Source organism: Bombus vosnesenskii, unplaced genomic scaffold (assembly GCF_011952255.1).
Source record: "Bombus vosnesenskii isolate JDL3184/JDL3185 unplaced genomic scaffold, Bvos_JDL3184-5_v1.1 scf7180000016274, whole genome shotgun sequence".
In the NCBI taxonomy this organism is placed as follows: domain Eukaryota; kingdom Metazoa; phylum Arthropoda; class Insecta; order Hymenoptera; family Apidae; genus Bombus; species Bombus vosnesenskii.
In genome coordinates this window covers 2,870,452-2,892,936 of record NW_022884343.1, presented here as the reverse complement: position 1 = coordinate 2,892,936, position 22,485 = coordinate 2,870,452, and the positions used below count along the sequence as shown (strand labels likewise).

Here is a 22,485-nt window from a genome sequence, read left to right as displayed (position 1 = left end):
CAGTTTATGACTTGGACAACACATCCTTCACATCATTTTTCGGCAAGGTCCGAATTGCCTACCTGTCCAGGCTGTAGACCTTACGATGCTGACCTCATTAAGAGGCTAAACAACAGTTTAAATGCCGGATCAGTCAAGGCGAAGGTGAACAGCTGGCAATACCAAAGGATATGCGCCCACCAGAAGACAATAAACCATGGAAAACCCGGGGCTGGAAAGTCAGTATGTAACGACGATAAGAAGCTTCTGGCGAGAGTAGCAGCAACATCCTACCACAGTCTTCATCAGATCGTCAAACTCTTTGTGTATACTAAAAGTGCAAATTAATTACCAAATCATGCCAATACTGAATATACTTAATTTACCTCCAGCTTGAGCGTTAATCTCGTTCAAGGTTATATCAACCGATCAGTGGAACCTGACCGATCTCCATTTAGTTGAGAATTCGCAACGTCAGTAGCTGACCACAAAAGTGCTAAATGTATCGATGTTGCGTGGGACAATCCGAGTCCCAAAAGCCTTAAAACTCTCGCTCATCGATCCCTCCGACAAGCAGTCGGCGACGTTCTCAGACTGCTTCAAACACCAGTCTCCACCTTGATCAAACTGTCGAGTTTTCCCGCGAGAGCGCTACCTATTCAACAAGATGTAGATTAAGTACATCCACTGGCTCGGTCTAAGATTCAACAGTCCGAGTTTCCATTCGCAGTGAAACGCGATCTTGGTCGAGGAAACGGAACGTAGAATCGACGATTACAATGCACTACGCTCTGCTATACGATCGTTTCGTTTGCCTAAGGAATCCGTTTAATTACTTGTACACCTTGGTTGACCCAGTTGTCGTGACCACTGGAAGCGATCCTCGAGGCGAATAAGAACCTCTGACAGCAAGCTACCCAGTCTGAGGGAAAAGTTTCGCCATTGCTCTAGGGAATCGGCCAGGTCTTGAGCAAAATCAATGTGTCCTTGGTGCTAAACACAGGTAACAGGTGAATCGGTGAATCTTGAAGCGGCTAAGTGGAAAATTGCAGCTGCTAAATCCTGGTCGACGATGGAAACTTCTCCTATTCTACATTTGAACATTATCAATTTACTTTACAGTATTGTCAACATTATTCTAAACTCATTTCATCGTATTAATTCATTATTGTTAATATTAATTATTAAGATGACGAAGACTTGTTTAATCCTTGTTTGATCGTGGATATGGTCGAATTGGGTTTAGAAATGGCGGAAGGAAGATTTTATTTTGTACCAAGGATTCTGAATCCGTGTTACAAGGTTTGGTAAAAAAATTGCTTTTGAATAAAAATTTGGAGAACATTGAAATACTCTCCAAATACAAAGGCTTCTCAAGCTGTTTTTTTTATAAAGGAATTTTCTGCGTTTATCGACTACGTTTTGAAAAAAATTCAAATAGATTGAAATATTCGACATTTACAGCAATGGCTTTTATCTTGTTCCTTGTAACGTTGCTAATTTCTATTAATTAATTAATACTAATCGAGAGACGATAGAGTACGCTCATATATTGTAAATGAATCTTGGAAATTCAGAATTCAGTAACAAAATATTCCTGCCAAAGGTAAGCAACTGTGCACATATTGGGTTGGCAACTAAGTGACTGCGGGTTTTGTCAATGCCACCTATTGACAAAATCCGCAGTCACTTAGTTGCCAATACAGTACTTCTGTACATTAGCGTTTGGATGGTCGGTTTATTTAGTGTAATTACCGCAAGTTTTCGAGTATCAAAGGAAAATATGCCTAAGGGTGTATCAACGATGATTAATGGAGCTTTGATTATCAGACGGACGAAAATAATTTTCCTGGCGTCATTCAGGCGAACTTTCCTCACTTTCAACTTTCGTCAAAGAACCCAGGGGCTCAGGATTAATCCAGTCTGAAGGCAGAGGACCACGAATTATTCAGTTTTATTTCTGTGTCGTCGGTTAAGTTAATATTCCGCGCGAGTTTGCCACTTTTCGTCACCGATACAAACAAAGTACAACGGCTCGTCCCGTGGCAAGTAAATTACGAGTTTGGAAAATATTGAAGATTCAAACGGGAGAGACAGGCGAGAACTTTTGGATCGCAGGCGCAGAGTTTTTATCGGAATTGGATTATTTTTAATCAGCAGGCAGCTTTACCGGGTTTGATCTGAGTGGTGATAAGTTTGGGGAAATTTAGACCGCGTATCTCGAAAGTTTCGTTTAAAATTATAAGCTGACGCGCGTCATGAAATTCTTTAAAAGCGAGCAAAAGCTTGAAGAGCTTCGAATTTAAGGTTTTAAATCCTGGGAAATTCTTATGACGATAATTAGTTCGATAATGAATAATTTTTCCCATATATTTAGCTTTTGTTACTATTTTAATTCCTGAGTGTTAGAATATTTATTATATTAGTTTGCATATTAAATTTTAATTTTATAATATTAAACATAACATACTTAAGTTTTGAAATATTAGAACACACAGATTCTTCAAAATTGTGGATATCAGATTATTGGCTTTTCGATCAGTGAAGATACAGAGTATTTGCACAAAATTAACTTTTATTTGCAAAAAAAAGGATTACTATTTTTGTGATTGTAACATTTGGTTTACGGTCACTCAGATGCGCATAAAACAATGAAACATATCCTTTCCTCTTTGGAATGTCACAATTTGGAAATTAGATAATAGAAATTATAAAACCGAATTTCCTATTACCAAACCTTTTCCCCTTTGAAACGCCGCAATATGAAAAATTGGGAAACCGAAATCTTATTATTTTCACGTTTCTCCTCTTTGAAATCTAATATAGAAAAATACATCTCTCGGTTTCAGGTAGCGATCGAGTTCTCAAATGACATGATACTACGTGGGCGGGAGTTAATTAATAGATGATATCATGAAACTTCTCAAATTTCGTGGAACAATCGGTTAAGCAAGACAAAAGGAAACAGAGACGTGATCAGAGAGGCAATTTTGAGTTTCCAGCCGGAATTTCTAATTATGTGTGTCGATTTCTCGTGTAAGTCAAGCCTGTGCATTAGCTGGCTGAGTCGACTTCCGTTAATTATAACTTGCAGCTTCTGACAAAGTTGCACGTCGCGTCGATTAAGCGGCAACTTCGGCTAAATAACATTAGAATGCCGGAAACAAGGACTGGGTGTAATGGCGAGCGTACTAGTAGACGAAGAAAGAGAAAGTTTAACAGTGGACCCAGTGTAGCAAGTTTAACAGCAAGTTTCAGGGCCTTGGTTAATTGTGTTAGCTTCGACAACGAAGAAAAGTACATCGTCCACAGGATATTACAGCAACTTGCCGGTTCAAGGGTCAGTTTTGCTTCAAATGGCAGTTTAGATTACATTAATACGGCGTTAGTGAATATTAATAGTTCCTACATGATTTGAAAAAATATCATGTGACTTTAGTGAATTTTCTATGACTCAAACTATTTAAATAAATTTTCCCATGAATCAAATTAAATTTCAATTAGGCCTCAATAGATTTTCTTGCAACATTTCCATGTCATCGATAAATTTTCCTCTGACTCAAGTAACATTTCCACGACTTTAATAAATTTTTCCGCGACTCAAACAGAATTCCTATAACTCCAATAAATTTTCCTCTGACTCAAATAACATTTCCACGACTGGAATACATTTTACTATGACTCAAGTAACATTTCCATGAGTTCAATAAATTTTCCCGTAACTCAAATAAGACTCTCCTTCAATCACGATTATTTTCTCTAACTTTCCAAGCTTCTTTCAAGTTTCTATGCTTTCCATCTCACTAACATCTGCCATTATCGAAAGAAAGAAATCGGAACGTGCCGACCGCGGAAATCGTCATCCATCCCTCAACCCTTTAAAATAGATCAATGTTTCACGATGAAAGAGTGGTTTATCACTCGACTGGCGAAGAATACAGTAAAAGGACAGAATCGTGCTCACTTGGCCGAGCTTTGTTCGTCGAAAACGAGGTGCAGTCCGAATGGCTTACGAATTCCAGGGGCGAGCCACGAGAGCGTACTTTTATTTCTCTTCTTCGCAAGCGAAATGGGCTGGGGCATGAAAGTAGAGGCAATCTTTGTCCCGGAATCTCCGTGCCCGACGGAAATCCTGCAGCTGCTCTTGAAACCAGCGATCTCGTGAGAAAAATCTTCGCAAAAAAGAAGAAGAAAACGAAAGGAACGATACACTACTCGTTGGTCGACGAAGCCACCGCTAGAAACTACTGACCTTCTTTTTTTTCACGTTTCAACCCTTCGGAGCAACTGAGTCAGAGGGTTGATCGGTGGAAATCTATCGAACGCGAGAAGTCGGGGACGAAAGGAAGAGAATGGAGACAGGACGGTGCACTTCTAACCGTGGGAAACGATTCTTCCGATTCTTTCCAACTAGGGGATGAAGTGCGAAAAGTGCCACTGTTTCATCGACTAGATTCTTTCGAGATCGAGGAAAATTGGCTGAACACTGTAAATTGGAGAATTGCGACAGACGAAATTTTTCTGACGTGTGACGGAAGAGATTGGAAAAGGAAAATCTGTTTGAGGAAAAGGATGTTTTCTTTTAGTTATGGGAAAACTAAATGACCTATCCGAAGTTTGGTGGGATTGGAAGGAGGTGGTGTAACTTTTGGAAGAAGATATTGACAGCTTAAGATGTGTCTCAAGTATCGGTGAGTCATGGAAAATTATTGTGAGTCATAAAAACTCATTTTGATCCATAGAAAATTACTTGGGTTTATGGGAAATCGTTTAAAGTTAAAGAAAATTTCTTAGCGTAGAGAAGAATTTTTCTATTTAAATATAACAGCTATTAGTATTCAAAGGAAAGTTATTCTAAATCAGTACAAATCACTCTGAACCATGGAAAATAATTTGGTGTTCAGGAAAATTCATTGTGAATAAGAAAACTATTTCGATGTAATGTAATGTAGTAGTAAGAGTGTGAAATCTGTATAAATTGATTTGACGGGTCATGGGAAATTATTTCGAGTCGCGGAGAAACATGATTGACTCATGGAAAATCGTTTGACGTAGAGGAAAATTATTCTGACTTACGGAATGTCATTTTCACTAAGTTAAAATAATCGTTTTATTCAGATTAGGTTTAAATCGATTTAACTTTTGGCTCATATGAAATTTAAAATCAGAATTCGTGGATTTCCATTTCCAATGAGATTCATCTCAAATATAAAGCAAACATTACAATGCTACTAAAACTTTTCCTAACTATTCTATTGATGATAAAACTATTCCTCAGAAAATTATACAATTATATAATATGAAATATAGTATTCGAAACTCGTCAGAACTGTTGGTTATTTAGGAATTCTGTAAGGAAATTAAAACGTACAACCGCGTAATTTTCCGCACGCGTGTCAGTGTGCAAATTGGAACTGTAATTTGAGTGAAGTGGATTCCCATTTGCAGAGCAAACATCGTTCGTCGGATCTTAGTATGGCACATGGAATTAAACATTTCCAACAACGCTATTTGTACTCACCGCCAAGTCTTTAACATGAGAGCTCCATAGGTGAGAGAAAACCCAATCTCCCTCAGCCACACACGCACTGTACAGGTTATGACGTTCGGACGTGGATACATTACTATCGTCTGAAACAAAGAAGTTGATTTCCATTTACCATAATTCAACGTCTGCGGAGAAAAGTTAGATTTACTGAGAAATTTGAGTTTCTTCTTTTTTTATGAATTCTTATAAATTGAATTTTTCTTGGCATCACAAGGGGCTTAGAACCGAAAATATTCCATTTAACAAAGGCAGATAGTATTGACAAAATCGTACTTTTTAGATTTTTCCTTTACAGCGCGCCATTATGATTTCAAAATATTTATCGCGACAAATATAAAAGTAACCGTAAAAAGAATAAAAATGACAAAAATTGAAAATAGTTTGGATGTAACGACAGTTAAAATTACAATAATTTATAGCAACCTCTCATAAATGTATAAAAAACCACAGTTATTAAACGCGGGAAAGAAAATTCCTACGACACAAGCACCGTTAAATAGACGATATAAAATCCCTACGATGCAATTATTCTTATAATCTAATGTTTCGAGAAATTAAACGATCGAGAAGTTCTCTCGATTCTTCACATTCTTTCCTCTCGACAGGAAAATTTCTTTCTTGTTCTACGGGTGCATCGCATGAGGATAATTGCTGATATCGAAAGAATGTTCTTCATGGAAGAACGCGAACTCGCGTGCCGCGTCACGCTCTACGATTAGGTTAATTTTCGTTTGAGCGGCGCTAGTATCGCCTTTGCTCCGCCATTTTCGTGTCGACAGATCGTCGGTTTCACGGTCAAACAGGAGGCAAGTGTGCTCGATTGCCGGATAAAGACTTCCGAATGAACTTATCAATTGCATTTTATACAAGAACAGCCCACGCTGAATGGCTGTTTAAGCGGCTCTCAAATTACACGGTCCATCACTAGCGATTTATTCGTATTAAAGGCATCGATTAACTTTGTTATTATTCTTTATAACCGCCGTGAGCTTTAGTGTTTGTCGACTATTTTAGCTCTTCATCTTCTATTTTGAGGTTAGGTTGCAATTTGCTTCGGGATAGAGCTTAATTTGGTCTGATTCACTGATTTTGGCTAGGTTTAGGTTAGGTTCGCTTAGGTTTCTCTTGAGATAGAGTTCAATTTAACTTGATTCACTGACTTTGTGATGGGTTTATGTTAGGTTCATTTCCTATCTTGATTAGGTTCATCTTAATTTTAGGTTAGGTTCATTTCCTATTTTGAGGTTAGATTTCAATTTGCTTCAGGATACAGGTTAATTTGATTTGACTCACTGATTTTGCTTAGACGTAGTTTAGGCTCGCTTCAGATCTGTTTTGGGACAGAGTTTAGTCGAATCTATGTTATATTTGAACAAGATTAGGTTCAGATTAAATTCTGATTCGTAAGTTAAGTTTAAATTAGATTAGATAAATGTTTTAATCGAAAGTTTCTTTGGATATACTGAATGTGCTTTTAGGGGGAAATAGCACTATAGCTTTTTTCTTCTGAATGATATTTTAGGACGAAGTGACATTATCGTGGTTCTCCTCTGATCATTTTTTAGAAAAAAAATGTCATCATACCGGTTTTCTCTCTTATTTTATATTGAAAACTGCATGTTACATGAGAATAGTTTCATACGTGTCTTATATAGTTCCTTTTTGTTTCAGTATGTAGCACACATAAAGTGTTTACATTAATTTTTCTGTATTTTTTTAAGAAGAAGAAATAGAATTATTATTTTTATAACCCACGTTTAAAATAAAATTTCGTGAAAATGTAGGTAGCGTATGCTACTTACCGTGCAGTATATGAAAAATGCACCTAGTACAATAACGCGTAGAAGAACAGGGCTTGCAGCTCTTACCACCTGCAACAAGAGAAAATCACCAGAAAATAAAATACCAGCTTCAAGCATTTTTACGACTATATCATTAATAATAATTTATTATATTTTTTATATTCATTATAATTGTCTGTTTTATTGTCCATCATCAAAGCTGTTGATTCTCTTTAGAATGAGAGCGTAGCAATATATAAAATACACGAAATAAGCGATATATTTTATTATTTACGTAATTAATTGTATTTATAGAGAGTATTCAACGATATAAAAGCTGACTTTTGTCGATTTATAATTATTTGTAAATAATTTGCTTAATCAATAATTATTGACAGTAAAAACATTGTTTTGTTACTGGTTCAAGAAGGTTAATCTACCGAAAAATGGCCAATTTCATATCGTTAATTAATTCGTTTGTCAAATACACAGCCAATTAAAAAACAAACAAGGAATTCCCGAATGAAGAATAGAATATTGGTAACAGTAAAAATTCCAATGATATCGCTTTTTTCCATCGATTGCAGACTATTGAACATTATCGGAAATTGGAAGATTTTCCGTTTCGCTTTGCTGTGCACGGTTTTAACTTTCAATACCCACATCATAGGTCATAGGTCAGTAGAATGATTCACGTTATATTTTGTATTAAAAGACGTAAAATTATTTCAGAAGATAAAATTGTCATCTTAAAATTTTAGGGAAAAATTATATTAAAACTAATTTACGAAATTCCACCACACCGATCCGAGACAAATTGAAATTATCCCAAGGCAGAAAATATCTGACATGAAAATCAAAGCATACGTAATAATTTATAAAGGAAAATACGAATCAAGCTACGTTAGAATTAATTCAACGCGTTTCGTTCGCCTAAACTTCGAACGTTCATCATTCACAACATAAATTAAGCATCTATTGGGTTGGCAACTAAGTGATTGCGGCTTTTGCCATTACCACGTAGTGACAAAAGCCGCAATCACTTAGTTGCCAAGCCCAACCTAACCTCAAACTGTCGCTTGACGAGGCAGAAAGGCATCAAACTGATAATTATAATATTAGGTTGGCAACTAAGTGATTGCGGACTTTGTCATTAGGTGGTAATGGCAAAATCCGCAATCACTTAGTTGCCAAGCCCAACCTAACCTCAAACTGTCGCTTGACGAGGCAGAAAGGCATCAAACTGATAATTATAATATTGGGTTGGCAACTAAGTGATTGCGGACTTCGTTATTAGGTGGTAATGGCAAGATCCGCGATCACTTAGTTGCCAACCCCATAAAATTATTTAAACGCAAAACTACAATCGACACGATGATACTTAACGTAGGAATTAAAATAATTCCATGCAAATCCATCGATATACAGGAACATACGAGTAGAAAATATTTGTCAATGTTCAACAAATGGCGCAGAAAAAATATTTCGGCAATCTGAAGAAATTGGACGACAGCCACTTGAGAACCACTGACGAAGAAACGATTTACTCTGGCAACTAGAGACAAAGCTCGATGAAGAAGGGGTGGGCCGACGGATTTTTAATTGTCCAAGAGTTTCTATCAACTACTCGCTGCCTTCCACCCTCTTTCACCCCTTTCGTCCGTGACACAGTTTACGCAAGAAACAGACACATTATCGAAACTGCGGGGGTTGAGTCCATTAAAATAGGAAATCGGAAGTTGGCGAATTGCATTGGACGAGAAATAACTGCAGTCAGTGCTGAACTTGCCAGACACAATGGGAACCGGTGCCTTTCACAGAATGCTTTTAGTTTCTTAATCCGACAAGATTTCGTGGCTCCAACCCCTTTACCTCTTCGAGTTGCGTCGATAAGCGACTCTTCCTTCTTAGCTTAATATCGTCCCATTTACTTTAACTCTGTCCGACAGTTTTTTTAATTCTTTCTGCCATTTTATTCTTTTCTCGATTTTCCCACGATGAGTTTTGCTCAAGTCAAGCGTAGGTGGAGGGGAGGGGAGGGGGCAAGAAGCGCTGTACGACATCTTCAGATACAGCAAATTATGTGAATATTGGGGTGGTTTCTGTGGAAGATGTTTACGTGTACATTGTGCATTTTTACGTAGATTTGTATCTTCGTAGACTATTATATGGTTGGCAACTAAGTGAGTTAGTTGCAATAGAAATGGAAATAAATAAGCAGATATTTGTTTCACCTGTTAAATATTGTAATTTTTGTTAATTATTAATTATTAAATATTGTAACTTCTAATTATGTATATATTGGACGTTATAAATATTTAATGATAATAGAATAATTGGAGAATATCGGAAATTATAAATGTTAGGTTAATATTTAAATAGCAAATTCATCTTTTTGTGGATGCGATTAAAGAGATTTTGCTCAAAGATTGTTCGTTCGTTCTACTAATTAGAAATTAATTATTGAAATAAAAATAAATTTTTCTTATATTATAGTCTTCATATATAGCAACCTAACATTATTCCTCAACGATTCAGCACAATATTCGTCACTTTAGGTTTCCACGATCTCTGGTCAAGTGACACAGAAATCGAAGAATCGACGAAAATAATTGAAATTAAATAAAAGAAGATAGAGACTTATCACCTTTTTATATTCTACATCTTTACACATATCAATTTGTTACATTAATAATATAGAAATATTAATTGCTAGATTATAAGAATAAATTGTAGAAATTATGGGAATAATTTATAAAAAATCCTCTTAACGATCCGCTGCAATATTATAATCGATCGACGATAGCTGCTATTATATATCTGGTTATGGTTACGAGAAACTCGACGAATGGTCCTATAATTCGCGTCGATTGCAGGAACATGTACAATATGCACAGTCGTGTTTAAATATTTGCCATCGAGCAAAACATTTGCAGCTCGACGTGCATTCGTTTGAACAGCATCCCTGCAACGTTTCGCTTGGAATTCGCACGGAATAATATTGGCCAGCCTGGCTACGCATCGGCCTCCATCGAGTCAGACTTCTTCCTCCGTTTCTATTAGGTTGGCAACTAAATGATTGCGGGTTTTCTCAATATCACCTAATGACAAAACCCGCAATCACTTAGTTGCCAACATATGAAAATAGCCTGGTGGTTTCGAAATATCGTAGCTTGTTCGATAACCTTGATAACGTGCTTTGCCACGGATGAAATCAACTGACAGAGATAAGGGAAAAAATTAGTTGCGCCTTCACGTCGACGTGTGAAGTCCGGTAGGTTTCAGTAGCATAGGTCTGTCAGTAGTCAGACGTTGCGAGTAGAGCAGCCGTGAAATATCCCAGGCGTATCAGTCACTTGTCCAATATTTCCCTTACAACTAAGTTCAAACAATTACTGCGAAGCTCAACCCATAAGCCATTGCTCTTCCATCTTTATTCGCACAATATTACAAATGCTTTGTACGATATTAAAAATTACTTACATAACAGAATTAAGTTAAACGCTCAGTTAGGAAATTTCTTCTAATTTTTGCTGAATGATTTTTCTTCAATGGTATGCGTGTATTTTAACAAATGTGAATTGACGAGATCGACGAATTGATAAATATGGAAAATTGTAAACGACGGAATAATTGTCGATTGAAACAGTGAATTGAATAATGCGAGTGCAAATGAATCTTCCTAATGTTTAATTCTGAACGTACAGCATCCTCTCTTCGTTTTTTTCTTTTTTCTGATATATCTGATTAAATGTGCTAATTATTTCAATTATTTTATACATACGATAAATGCAAAGGTACAGCACTAAATTGCTGTAGCCAACGAACCTAGAGAATAATACTGAGTTAAATAATTCCTTGGAAGCATCTTATCCACAAAATGTCTCGTTTAAATGCATTAGTTTCCCTTTAGTGTGGCGTCTTTTATGGTATTCTTCTCTTGACACGTTGCACGATGCTTTCTCCCCCTTCTTTCACTCGGGGCAAGCACTTTCTTTCCCTTTGAACATTTCCTTCGAGTGGCTTTTCCGACGGCTCCTTTTTCTCATTTCACCATCCACGGTGACTTTTCACAAAAATATTTCGCCACGTCTTGCGATCTTAAATTTCATTAAAGTAACTCCTTTTACCCTCTACGTCGCCACTATCTCGCTGATTAAATGCGTTTCCGCCCTGTTCGCGTCCCGCTCGAAACCCATTTTCTCATTATATGTCGTTTAAATGCGCTTCTGCCGTTTCCGCTCTTTATTTAACCTATTTCCCCTAACGATCGTATCTTATGGGGTAGCAGCACCCCTTTTGCCTCCACGCCAGTGTCCAACAAGACACACTTATAAACATATTATAAACATACGCGTCATGTATTTTACGTATTACAAATATACGAATATTCTAAATTTTATACAGGTAGGCAGGTCCGTACAATTTTCTATGAACATTTCCTATATTGTATGTAAAGTGTTCCATGAACGATTGTTCTTCGAGAGTCGTGAAAGTGAGTAGTATTATTTTATTCGTGATTTAAAAAAAAATTTTTTTTTATGTAAATTTATAACTTGAGAAATGCAACGTTAGTTTTGCAGTAACGCATGTGACGACTGCGGTAAAAGCAGAGAAAAGTATAAACCATCGGGACGTTTTTACAATCAGTGCGGAATCGTCCCGCAGGAGCCCACATAAAAAATGTAATTTAATCCAGCGTTGAACACGCTGCTCGTGCTTAAAATGGGAAAATATCGCGACAATGTGCACTCGAATCTCCCAGGTTTATGATTATGGCTGCGAGACAGACTGTTTGCAGACGAATGGCGAACGTGTTCTTCGACGGCAGATGGTGACTATAAAGACACAGTGGTCGAAATTTTGTCACTGATACGTTTTGATCGACGATATCAGATGCTTATGATGATTTCATTAGTAGAATTTCATTTCTGGATTCGAAATTTCGTTCGTCAATCCAACATCGACGATTACGAGGCCGTGACGATCGAAAATTGGTGACTATAAAGTCGCAGTAATGAAACGCTGATAGCTACAAAGTTATAAAAATTGAAGATTGGAGACTATAAGATTGCAAGGATTAGCGACTGTAGACGCGCGGATATTGATGATCCTAAAGCTATCGTGGTGAAAAATTGGCGCAGCGATTAATAGTCAACGACTATAAGAAACGTGGAAATTGAAAACTGGAAGCTGTAAAGCTGTAGCAATTTGAAATTAACTATATGATCTATATAACTGTATAACTATAACTGTGAAATCCCACCGATTAAAAACTGGCGACTACAAAGCTACAGAGATGCAGGATTAATAACTGTAAAGATGTAGCAATTGAAAATTGCTGACTGTAGGTGCGCGAAAATTGAAAATTGGTGACTACGAAGCTGCGACAATTGGAAATTGATGACTATGAAGTCGCAGCAAAGATCTGGCGATTACAAAACCAGAGAAATGGAACATTGCTGACTATAAAGTCGCTACGATTGAAGATTGCTGACTATTATAGAGACGCGGAAATCGAATATTGGTAAATGGAAGATGGTCGCAGCTTTTACGCGTTTTGTGTTCCGACGTCCTGCCGAGTTATTTTTATTTCACGCGTACAATCGCTCGTCAATGTTCCTTCCATGGGACAAACACGCTCGCTAAGAAACAAGCACCGCAATTTTTCATTTTTATAGCGAATTTGTCATTCGAAGAAAGCATGTACGTGGTCCACTGGTAAAAGTAACGAAAGTACATTCGTGCAAGTTTCTTTGGGTTTCATTTCAAAGAATCATGGTTGTAATCTGAGTAGAGGTCCCTTGGGAGATGATACACGCGATGGAAAGGCTTTTACTGATCCCTGGAACGATGACAGAAACCTTCGTTCGTCGAAGCTGGAAGAAAGTTGGCCGGGAAGGGTCGCGACCCTTAAAAGGGTCGTCCTGGATATTTCTGATCGCGATTATTTTTATTGAATATTTTATTGCCAGCCTTTCAGCGTTTATTTATTTCTATGTAGCCAGAGAAACGTTTCTCCTTCGTTCTTTTATCCGAACGTTTGGACACCTTGTGCAATTTGATTAAAGCACTGATATTAACTTTACGTTTCGAAAATAATTTATAAATATCATATATTCTGTATATTTATAATATATTACGTTGGATAAAGTCATAAGTTAATTTTGTCTTTCTACTGTGATATTTAGAAGAAAATTTGAATTTGCGAAAATCTTCGAAGAAAATTTAAATTGAAATCTGAAAAGAATGCGATGAAAATATAAATTTAGCATTTAGGAAATATTCCAAGACATTGTTTGTTCTATTTAAACAATTCATCGATACATTAGTGCGTAACAATCAAATCTCAACAATTTTCGTATGTTGAAATTGACTATTTTTAGAAATCGAGCAGCGTAAATTCGCGTTTTCCGAAATTCATGGACCATTAGGAAATGAAGCAAGAGGAAAGATCAGGAAATGCTGTCGACAATGATGTTTTCAGAGATATCACTGGAAACAATCCATGGCAAATAGCAGGAGAAATAACATCTCGAATAGAAACGAGCCATTCCATAGTTGTTCCTCTTGGCTCATATAGAAGACGTAAAGAGAATGAACTAATATCATGCCATTTATTATTGCCATTTCATTACGTTGTACAAATAAATAGAAACCTGGATAATTATCGCATTATGGAACAGGCTGTTCGTCAGCTGAGTTATAATTGTACCCGCATATAATGGAAAAATATTGCTTTTTGAAAAGCGAAAAAATTAATAAATTTGAAAATATTAATGACACCGTTCTTTCGATGTAGATAATCAACCTACGCTTTGTTCTTTATCGATAATAATATTAAAGATAGTATAGTATCAATTGTAAGGTACAACATTGTTATCACAATATTTTAGGTTGGCAACTAAGCGATTGCGGATTTTGCCATTACCACCTAATGACAAAACCCGCAATCACTTAGTTGCCAACCTAATATTATAATTATCAGTTTGATGCCTTTCTGCCTCGTCAAGTGACAGTTTGAGGTTAGGTTGGGCTTGGCAACTATGTGATTGCGGATTGTGCCATTACCACTTTATGACAAAGCCCGCAATCACTTAGTTGCCAACCCAGTATTGCAATTATCAGTTTGATGCCTTTCTGCCTCGTCAAGTGACAGTTTGAGATTAGGTTGGGCTTGGCAACTATGTGATTGCGGATTGTGCCATTACCACTTTATGACAAAACCCGCAATCACTTAGTTGCCAACCCAATATTGCAATTATCAGTTTGATGGCTTTCTGCCTCGTCAAGTGACAGTTCCAAACTGTTTTGCTATATTTTGCGGAATCAAAGTTGGCATTTAAAGTTACGAACAAATTTTCAGCTCTGAAATTTTGTTACTGGTGGAAGCGCCCCTTACGTAAGTCTCCTCCTCCTATACGTAAGTCTCCTGCCCCGATACGTAAGTCTCTACCTCGCTAACGTCAAGTCTTCGTCGTCGTGTCACACACTTTGCCAATAATTCTCAATATGAAGAAATATTAATGAATTGAAATTTAATTCGAAGAAATATTAATGAATTGAAATTTAATTCGAAGAAATATTAATGAATTGAAATTTAATTCGAAGAAATAAAATCGAATGATTTTATAAATCGCGAATACTCGTCGTTTATTTTGAAAATATTCTTCGAACAGTTCGATCAACTTATCGATAAACGTTGGATGTCTCTCATTGGCGACGAGGTAAAAAAGGAAAAGGAATCTCGTTCGCTAAGGAGCATGGAGTAGCTGCGTTTATTGGAAGGATATAGCAGCATCGTGGAGGTTCTCCTTTGTAACGAACCTCCGGGGAAATAAGAGCGGAGGGCTGTTAATACAGACTGAACTGCGCTGCTTGCTTTCTGAGAGCTGGATTTTCTATTTCATTAGCGATAACGCGTATCGTTTCCGTCCTACAGCCATTTTAATTTTTATTCCTCGCTGTTTACTGTCCTGTGGTGCACGAGGGTGTTGCTGCAATCAACTTCGCTTCGTCGTTTCTCAATTTTTCTTCTCGTCCGCCTGTTCCATCAATTCGTAGCTCCGGCAGATTTAATACGCGAAATGTCAGAAAAAAATATTTGTAATGTGCAATTCCAGATGCGAAAAAAAAAATGTTCTTGTACGTACAAATGTATCGTTCGATTTTATTAAAAGATTTTATAAATGTGTGGAATGTTATAAATATGATAACGCGTAAACGAAACGTGATAATAATTATGTGATATATAGCAATAATATGTAATGATATACGAATATATTGCTTGTATTATAAATATAATTTACAATGATTAGGTCATCGCAGAAGTTCATTTTTTATTGTGGTATATAGAGAAAAATTGGAAATATACTGTGCAAATGCTGTGGAAATACATTTCAATTTATTCAAATTTCATTCTACAATTTCCAGCTTTTTTCCATACACAAAGACACAGAACGTGCAAGAAACACTGCGTAAATATTTGCTTGGGAAATTTTATTGACACCCTGTATATTCTCCAGATAGTCCCTCAAGATACTACTACTTGTTTCATTCGCTGTAAAACATTTTTTTAACTGGCAAAAGATTTCACAATACTGGTACGAACAATTTCACTGAAACATATTTTTGAAAAAGCACGAAAGCTTCAGGTTGACGACACGATGTCTTTCCCAGAAATTTGCAAAGAAATTGTAGAACGATTGTAGTCCTTTAAACATTTTTATAGTATTTACAGATACGTTTCAAATTTTCTTCTAAGTACCACAGTGGAAAGACAAAATTAACTTATGACTTTATCAATTATAATATACATAAAAATTAGATATAAAATGTTCAATTAATGAAATATTTTCATAGGTGGAAAATTCATCAAGTTTAGAAGGTTCGTAAAACCGATAAAACGAAACAAAAAATTTAGAAAAGAATTCGGGAAATTCATGAAATTCACAAAGCTGGTGAAACAAAAATTCGTTCATAAAAACAAGTGTTTTGTTAAATCATCGTGAACACGCCAACCATTGTACATTTATAATACAAAGTGAATTAAAAAATTCGCTTATAATTGAGATGGAGTTGCTGCTCTATTGTTGCCAAGCATTCTTCATTCTGTCAACAAAATTCCATTACTGCCGCAATGTAACAAAGAATCAATTCGCTTTCAGATAGATGGATGTATCTGGCACACCTGTATACTTCTTTTTAATTATTTCGAGGATGAGATCGATATCAGTTAAATTGCTACTTGCTCGAAGCTCGTGTGCTTCTTTTAATTGATTCGAACGAAGGAACACGATTCGATTTCATGAAAGATTTATAGTTTCACGATGATTCATGGTCGAATTCAATTTCTTCGATTTAGTTGCTATACCGTACACGATGCATCGTAGATCAAACTGTTGAGAGAGAACGAAACACTCTTTAGGGTCAAGGTCATTCTCCTTTGCCACTTTTCAATTCTGTTCTTTGTACGAAGAAAGGCCACGCGAGATTATGTTATTGGGTTATTTGTAAAATTCGTGGCGAAGTCGGAGAAAGATTCAAAGGAAACGTACTTTTCATAGAATTGACATTTTATCGAATGTACCAGCACTTGCAGCAAATTTCTGAATTATTTTAAATTTCAGATATTTTGGCAATTTTCATACTTTCTTTATTTTCATGGCATCGATGTGTATGTAAATTGAAATATGTGTTATGCAAAAGAATTGTTTTTTTTACCGAGATTTTACTTTTTTAATGATATTCTCAAAAATATAAATCTCCATAAAAATGGAAACAGTCTACTCGCGATACATACGAAATTTCATTAGCACTAGGATTAGAATTTGAAAATAATCTGAGAAAATTCTTTGAAGAATTAATATAGCCGGAGGAAATTCCAAAAATTTGGAAACAAGAACGAACGTTGGAATTCGAAAATAATATTTGAGAAATTCGTCGGAAAATTGAAATTATTCGCCGAAATTGCGAAATCGGACAAGCGGCACGAACGTCGGAATTCGAACGTAATACGAAGGAATTTTTCGAGAAGCGGAAACGATAAAAAAAAAAGCTACAAAAAGTTCGATGAGTCACAAAATCTGTGTAATCTTGAGGATAAGTGTCGTAAAAGATATTCAATGTATGAAGCCATTATTTGTGAAGGAAGTTATGTTAATGTTTACACGGATGAACTATAATAATTCGAGCAATTTGAAATCGTTTCGTAAAAGTTGAAACTGGCTCGTGAAAGCTGACATCGGTTCGTGAAAGCTGAGATTGGTTTGTGAAAGCTGAGATTGGTTCGTGAAACTTGAAACCGATTCGTGAAATTTGAGATCGGTTCGTGAAACTTGAAACCGGTTCGTGAAATTTGAGACCAATTCGTGAAAGTTGAAACCGGTTCGTGAAATAAGTTGAAACCAGTTCGTGAAAATTGAAACCAGTTCGTGAAATTTGAGATCGGTTCGTGAAATTTGAGACCAATTCCTGAAAGTCGAGATCGGTTCTTGAAATTTGAGACCGATTCGTGAAAGTTGAGACTAGTTTGAAAAATCAGAATACTCGTAAGCTTAGATTTGAATAAGGGTAGTAAAAAAAATATTATATATACGAATGCATCATTTGAAAAATGAGAAAGGGAGAAAGGGCAGAATTGCCATCGAAGAAGATAACTTTTAAAGATATATTACCGTAATTAAGAATTATTACTGCAAATAATTGACGACAATGGGGAATCAGCGTTTCGTGCGAAAGTAAGCCAATCTACTGTTGTCGGTCGTTTCGTTCAAATAGGAAAAGTAAAGAGAATGGATAAATGGATTTCCTGTCGCTTCCAACGAACAAACAAAATCCATTTTCAAGATTTATTATCATCTGCGATTACAAGTGGATGTTATCAGTTTTCGTGTCACTTTTTAACATTGGTAGCAGCATAATTCAGAAAATAATGATTTAAAATGGCTTGATAAATTTCTATAAAATTGCAAAACACCTCACTAGAAAGATTTTTGTAAATTTGAGGCAACAAAGTGGAGGAAAAATAGCTGGCAGCAAAACGATGAAAGGTCTATTATTAAAGAATAAGAAATTTTTCCTATGAAGCCATTCATTCGTCCAATAAATGGGAAAAACATTGAAAACTTAATCGAAAACCAATATCGTTTATGACTTCAATTAAAATTCTATTAAATCGATCCTTATGAATTTAAAACGAAATTACATAAAAGCATTAAAGGACTGCACAAAACAAGATGGATATTATTTTAATCAAACGCACGATATTTCGAAGAAAGAGCAACCGTGATTGAAGTTTTATTTGAAAGCCATCAACCGGATATTACAAACGTCGTTTTCCATCACGAAGATGACGGAAATTTTATAGAACGTTCGAACAAAAGTAACAGACTTATTCTACCTTGGTCTGCACGAAATTTGTTGCTGCAAAAATGTTCAAATATTTCTCAAAGAAATTCAATATGAAAATATTTCTCCATGAAATACTGAAACACATTATACTCGAACAAATGCATTATCAAGAAACACAGGCAAATAAAAAAAATTCTCCTGAATCAGTCGATAAACGTCACACGTTATAAAAATATTTCTCATAAATTATTAGCAAATTGCTACAAGCAAACTTTTCTTTGTCGACGTAGTTGATATATCGTGGCCGACGATACAATAAAATTTAATGAGCAAACGACGAAATTCAACGATATTTCACCTGCACCAACCTAATATATTCGACGAAACAGCTGCCTTTTTGTCTAGCCAGTCGCGAGTTCGCGTAACTCGTTTCCATTCGGCTCTTAATTTCCCCCAGTGGTCTGGCCGTGTCGAGCAAAACGTTGTTTCGTTATGGCTGGCCGCGAGAAACGAAAAAAGAGAGAAAGGCAAATGGACATGGCCGCGCATATTTCACCGCTTTTTTCCCTTTTCTTATCGACCCACCACCTTTTTTCTCTACCACTAACGACCAGGCGAATACTTGTATGTCCTGAGTATTCTCCACCGAGCAAATCTATCTTCTCCATCTGTTCTCAGGATTTTGCTATTTTTGCAATTATTACAATTTGGATTTTTTAAGGTTGAGACGAAATGAAATTACAAAATGAAAAGTGGTGAAAGAAGAAGTAGAAGTATTGGCAACTAAGTGATTGCGGATTTTGTTATTAGGTGGTATCGACAAAATCCGCAATCACTTAGTTGCCAAGCCAATAGAATCCTGGAATCTTGAAATTTTCAAGATCGTGAAATTTGTAATTTTCCGAATTTCCAAAGCCTTCGCATTTCGAACGATTACAGATTTCCTGAACTTCAAATTTTCAAAGTACGAAATTTTAAAACTTTTAAATTTGAAATTTAAAAATTTAAAAAATTTAAAAATTTAAAAATTTAAAAATTTTAAAATTTTAAAAATTTTAAAAATTTAAAAAATTTTTAAATTTAAAAATTTAAAAATTTAAAAATTTTAAAATTTAAAAAATTTTAAAAACTAAAAATTTAAAAATTGGAAAATTAAAATCTCAGAATTCCTGCAGTATTGTGTTGGTAACTAAATGATTGCGGATTTTGTCATTAGGTGGCAATGGGAAAACCCGCAATCATTTAGTTGCCAGCCCCATAAAACGAAGAAACGACAGAAGGTTTGTTGGCGATGCCCGAACGACAAACTCGAAGGAGAACAGTCAGAGTTCAGCCGGTCGACAATGGCTCGCCTTTGGCCAATGAGTTGCCCCCTGTTGCTAACTTGCGTTAAAAGGACGCTTCTCTTAATTTTCCAGCCAGTAGATCCGAGAGAGTAGATTAAATTGCATTAATTTTTAACCATTTCGCGCTCTAATGCTGCTGCCATATTGCAAAAATGTTCCACGAATTCATTAAAAATGAACTGGTTTCGGGTTAAAACTTTTCCAGACACGAAGCTTGTTCCTTAAAGTGTAGTTCTTGGAAATTTTTCACCACCTCCGTGAACTTTTCTTAATCTTGGCTTATTTGCATCCTTTGAAATATGTACGTCTGGTAAAATAGAATTTCCAGATTTCAATGTATATTTTGGAATAATTTTGGGCAGTTTCATAAAACAAAAATTCTCGATCGTTCGTAATGAAATAAAATATTTGAATTTTTATTACTGGAGATACTTGAAACTTTTATGCAATTTCCAAACTTTTCTATCCTTCAGCGACTTGGATAGTTTTAAACGAAACCCTCCAATTTACATATTTCCTAGTATTTCTAATAACATGAAGTTTCGAAACTTTAATATGTTCTATTACAAAGTTGTCCATTTTTTAGATTTCTAAAACTTTCACAAAATATAATTTTTTACAAGAGAAGAAATCTTAACTAGAAACGATAAAGCCAAAAGCATCATGCTGCAACATAAACTTATTTAAGTTTGTCCAGGACCTAACACTTGACTGCCAGTAAGGAGTATCGCGCGGTTTTAGTCAGCCACCTGTCCTGAACCTATTAACCCACACTACTGACAATAACTGAACCGTCTGTTCATACGTACATTGACCAAGAATTAATTCAAAATTAATTAGGAGCATGACCTAATTTTTGTCAGGCATCTATCGTGTGTCCATTATATTTCCTGCCATCGACAATCATTTCTTGGATCACATATCTGTTTATGTGTATACCAGCCGATATTATTGGGCTTTTAATTCAATTATGAACGTGAACAGATTTTACAGTCTAATAATTGCTGTAAAAATAAAAAGAGCGGTAAATTCTGAAACTTGTGTTCATCAGGAAATTTTTGCATTCTCAAATAACATCAGGGTTTTGCAACATTTACAGTAAAATACGATTTTCAAATTTTAATTCTATGTTTCTTGGGTGCAGAAGTCTTTAAAATTTGCATGGAGAGGAAATAAAATAATAAATAAATAAAATAAAACTTGGATAATAATATCCAAGTTTTTATGTTGTGTGTCTGTCAATACATTGATCTATACTACTGCCAGCCATTAAGAACTACTTTTACATTGTAATCAGACACGTATCTGACAATGTATCCGACCAATATCGCTATTTAGTATTGAAAACTTGTTAAAAAGTTTCTAAATAATTTACCTCACTTTTCAAATTTTAATCAGCCATTGGTTTTTCGCATTTATCGACAATACGTATCGAAGATTATTGAAAATTGTGCATTCTATTGGAAATTAATCAGAACGTTGATCGTTGTAAACTACTGTCAAGCTGAAAAATTATTTGTTGGGAAATAGATCGACCAATACTACTGTTAGTCACTGGAAACTACGTATTTCAGGTAGATTTCAATCGCGTGTAGGTTTTGAATCGGAAACTATTACTGTTCTATCCAACAGACTGTATGTATGCTGTATTTCGTGTTTTCGATCACAGAATCGTCTAACCATATATCGTCCTATACCACTAGCTCCGAGCTATACGACAATTTTCCCAAACTGCCGAAAACTTTCCCCTCATAAATAGGAATCTGGTGAACTTCGCAGCGTGCAATAAATTTTCCTTCCTCATAAATCGAGCCGTTGCACTCGTCGAACAAGTCAACGGAGAATCAAAAAATTAGAAATAATTTCTGACAGGATTCTTGAGTAGCTGGTCTATTAAAAAAATAGTCGAAGATAACTAACTTTTCTCTGGGATTCTTAACTTAAAAAAAAAAACATTATTTAACGAAGATTGAACAAATATCTGGTGGCTAAAACGTAGGAACGTTATTCTTAGCGATTCGCAGTGATTCAGATCGATATATTCTCGTACATTCACATTCGGATTGCATATAAATAACTCGGTAGTATTACCATAAGTAACATATATTGGTATTACTATAAGTAGTAATATCGATCATCAGATACATATACAGACAAACAGCACGATATTTGAATTGTCTCCAAGTAGTATTGATCAGTGTATTCACCGGGATATTTCCAATTGAAATTAATTCTCCATAACTGTAAAAACAATTCTTCTCGATTATCGACAGTACCAGTCGATATGGTGAAAGAGTTAATGAAAACACAATTAATCGATACTATTCAACATGATCCAGCACGTCTTTAATTAATTTTCAATACTCGTGAAATTAGAAATGACAAATAGTAATATCAGAGTCAATGTATGGACAACCAATGCAAACTTGCGAGTATCCCTAATTAATTTGCAGTAGTTAGGGCCAATATTTGTACAGGC

At 35.6% G+C, this 22,485-nt stretch overlaps 1 protein-coding gene across 1 annotated transcript in view; it reads right to left on the bottom strand.

Moving 5' to 3' along the window:
• The window catches only part of LOC117242564 (probable G-protein coupled receptor 158), a 163,799-nt gene that overhangs the window by 27,809 nt on the left and 113,505 nt on the right, over positions 1-22,485 (bottom strand). Inside the window, exons 6-7 of the mRNA XM_033509358.1 lie at positions 7,330-7,398; positions 5,501-5,610 (exon numbers count right to left, since the gene is read on the bottom strand). Coding sequence (XP_033365249.1) covers positions 5,501-5,610; positions 7,330-7,398 — 179 coding nt within the window. The remainder of the gene's footprint in view (positions 1-5,500; positions 5,611-7,329; positions 7,399-22,485) is intronic.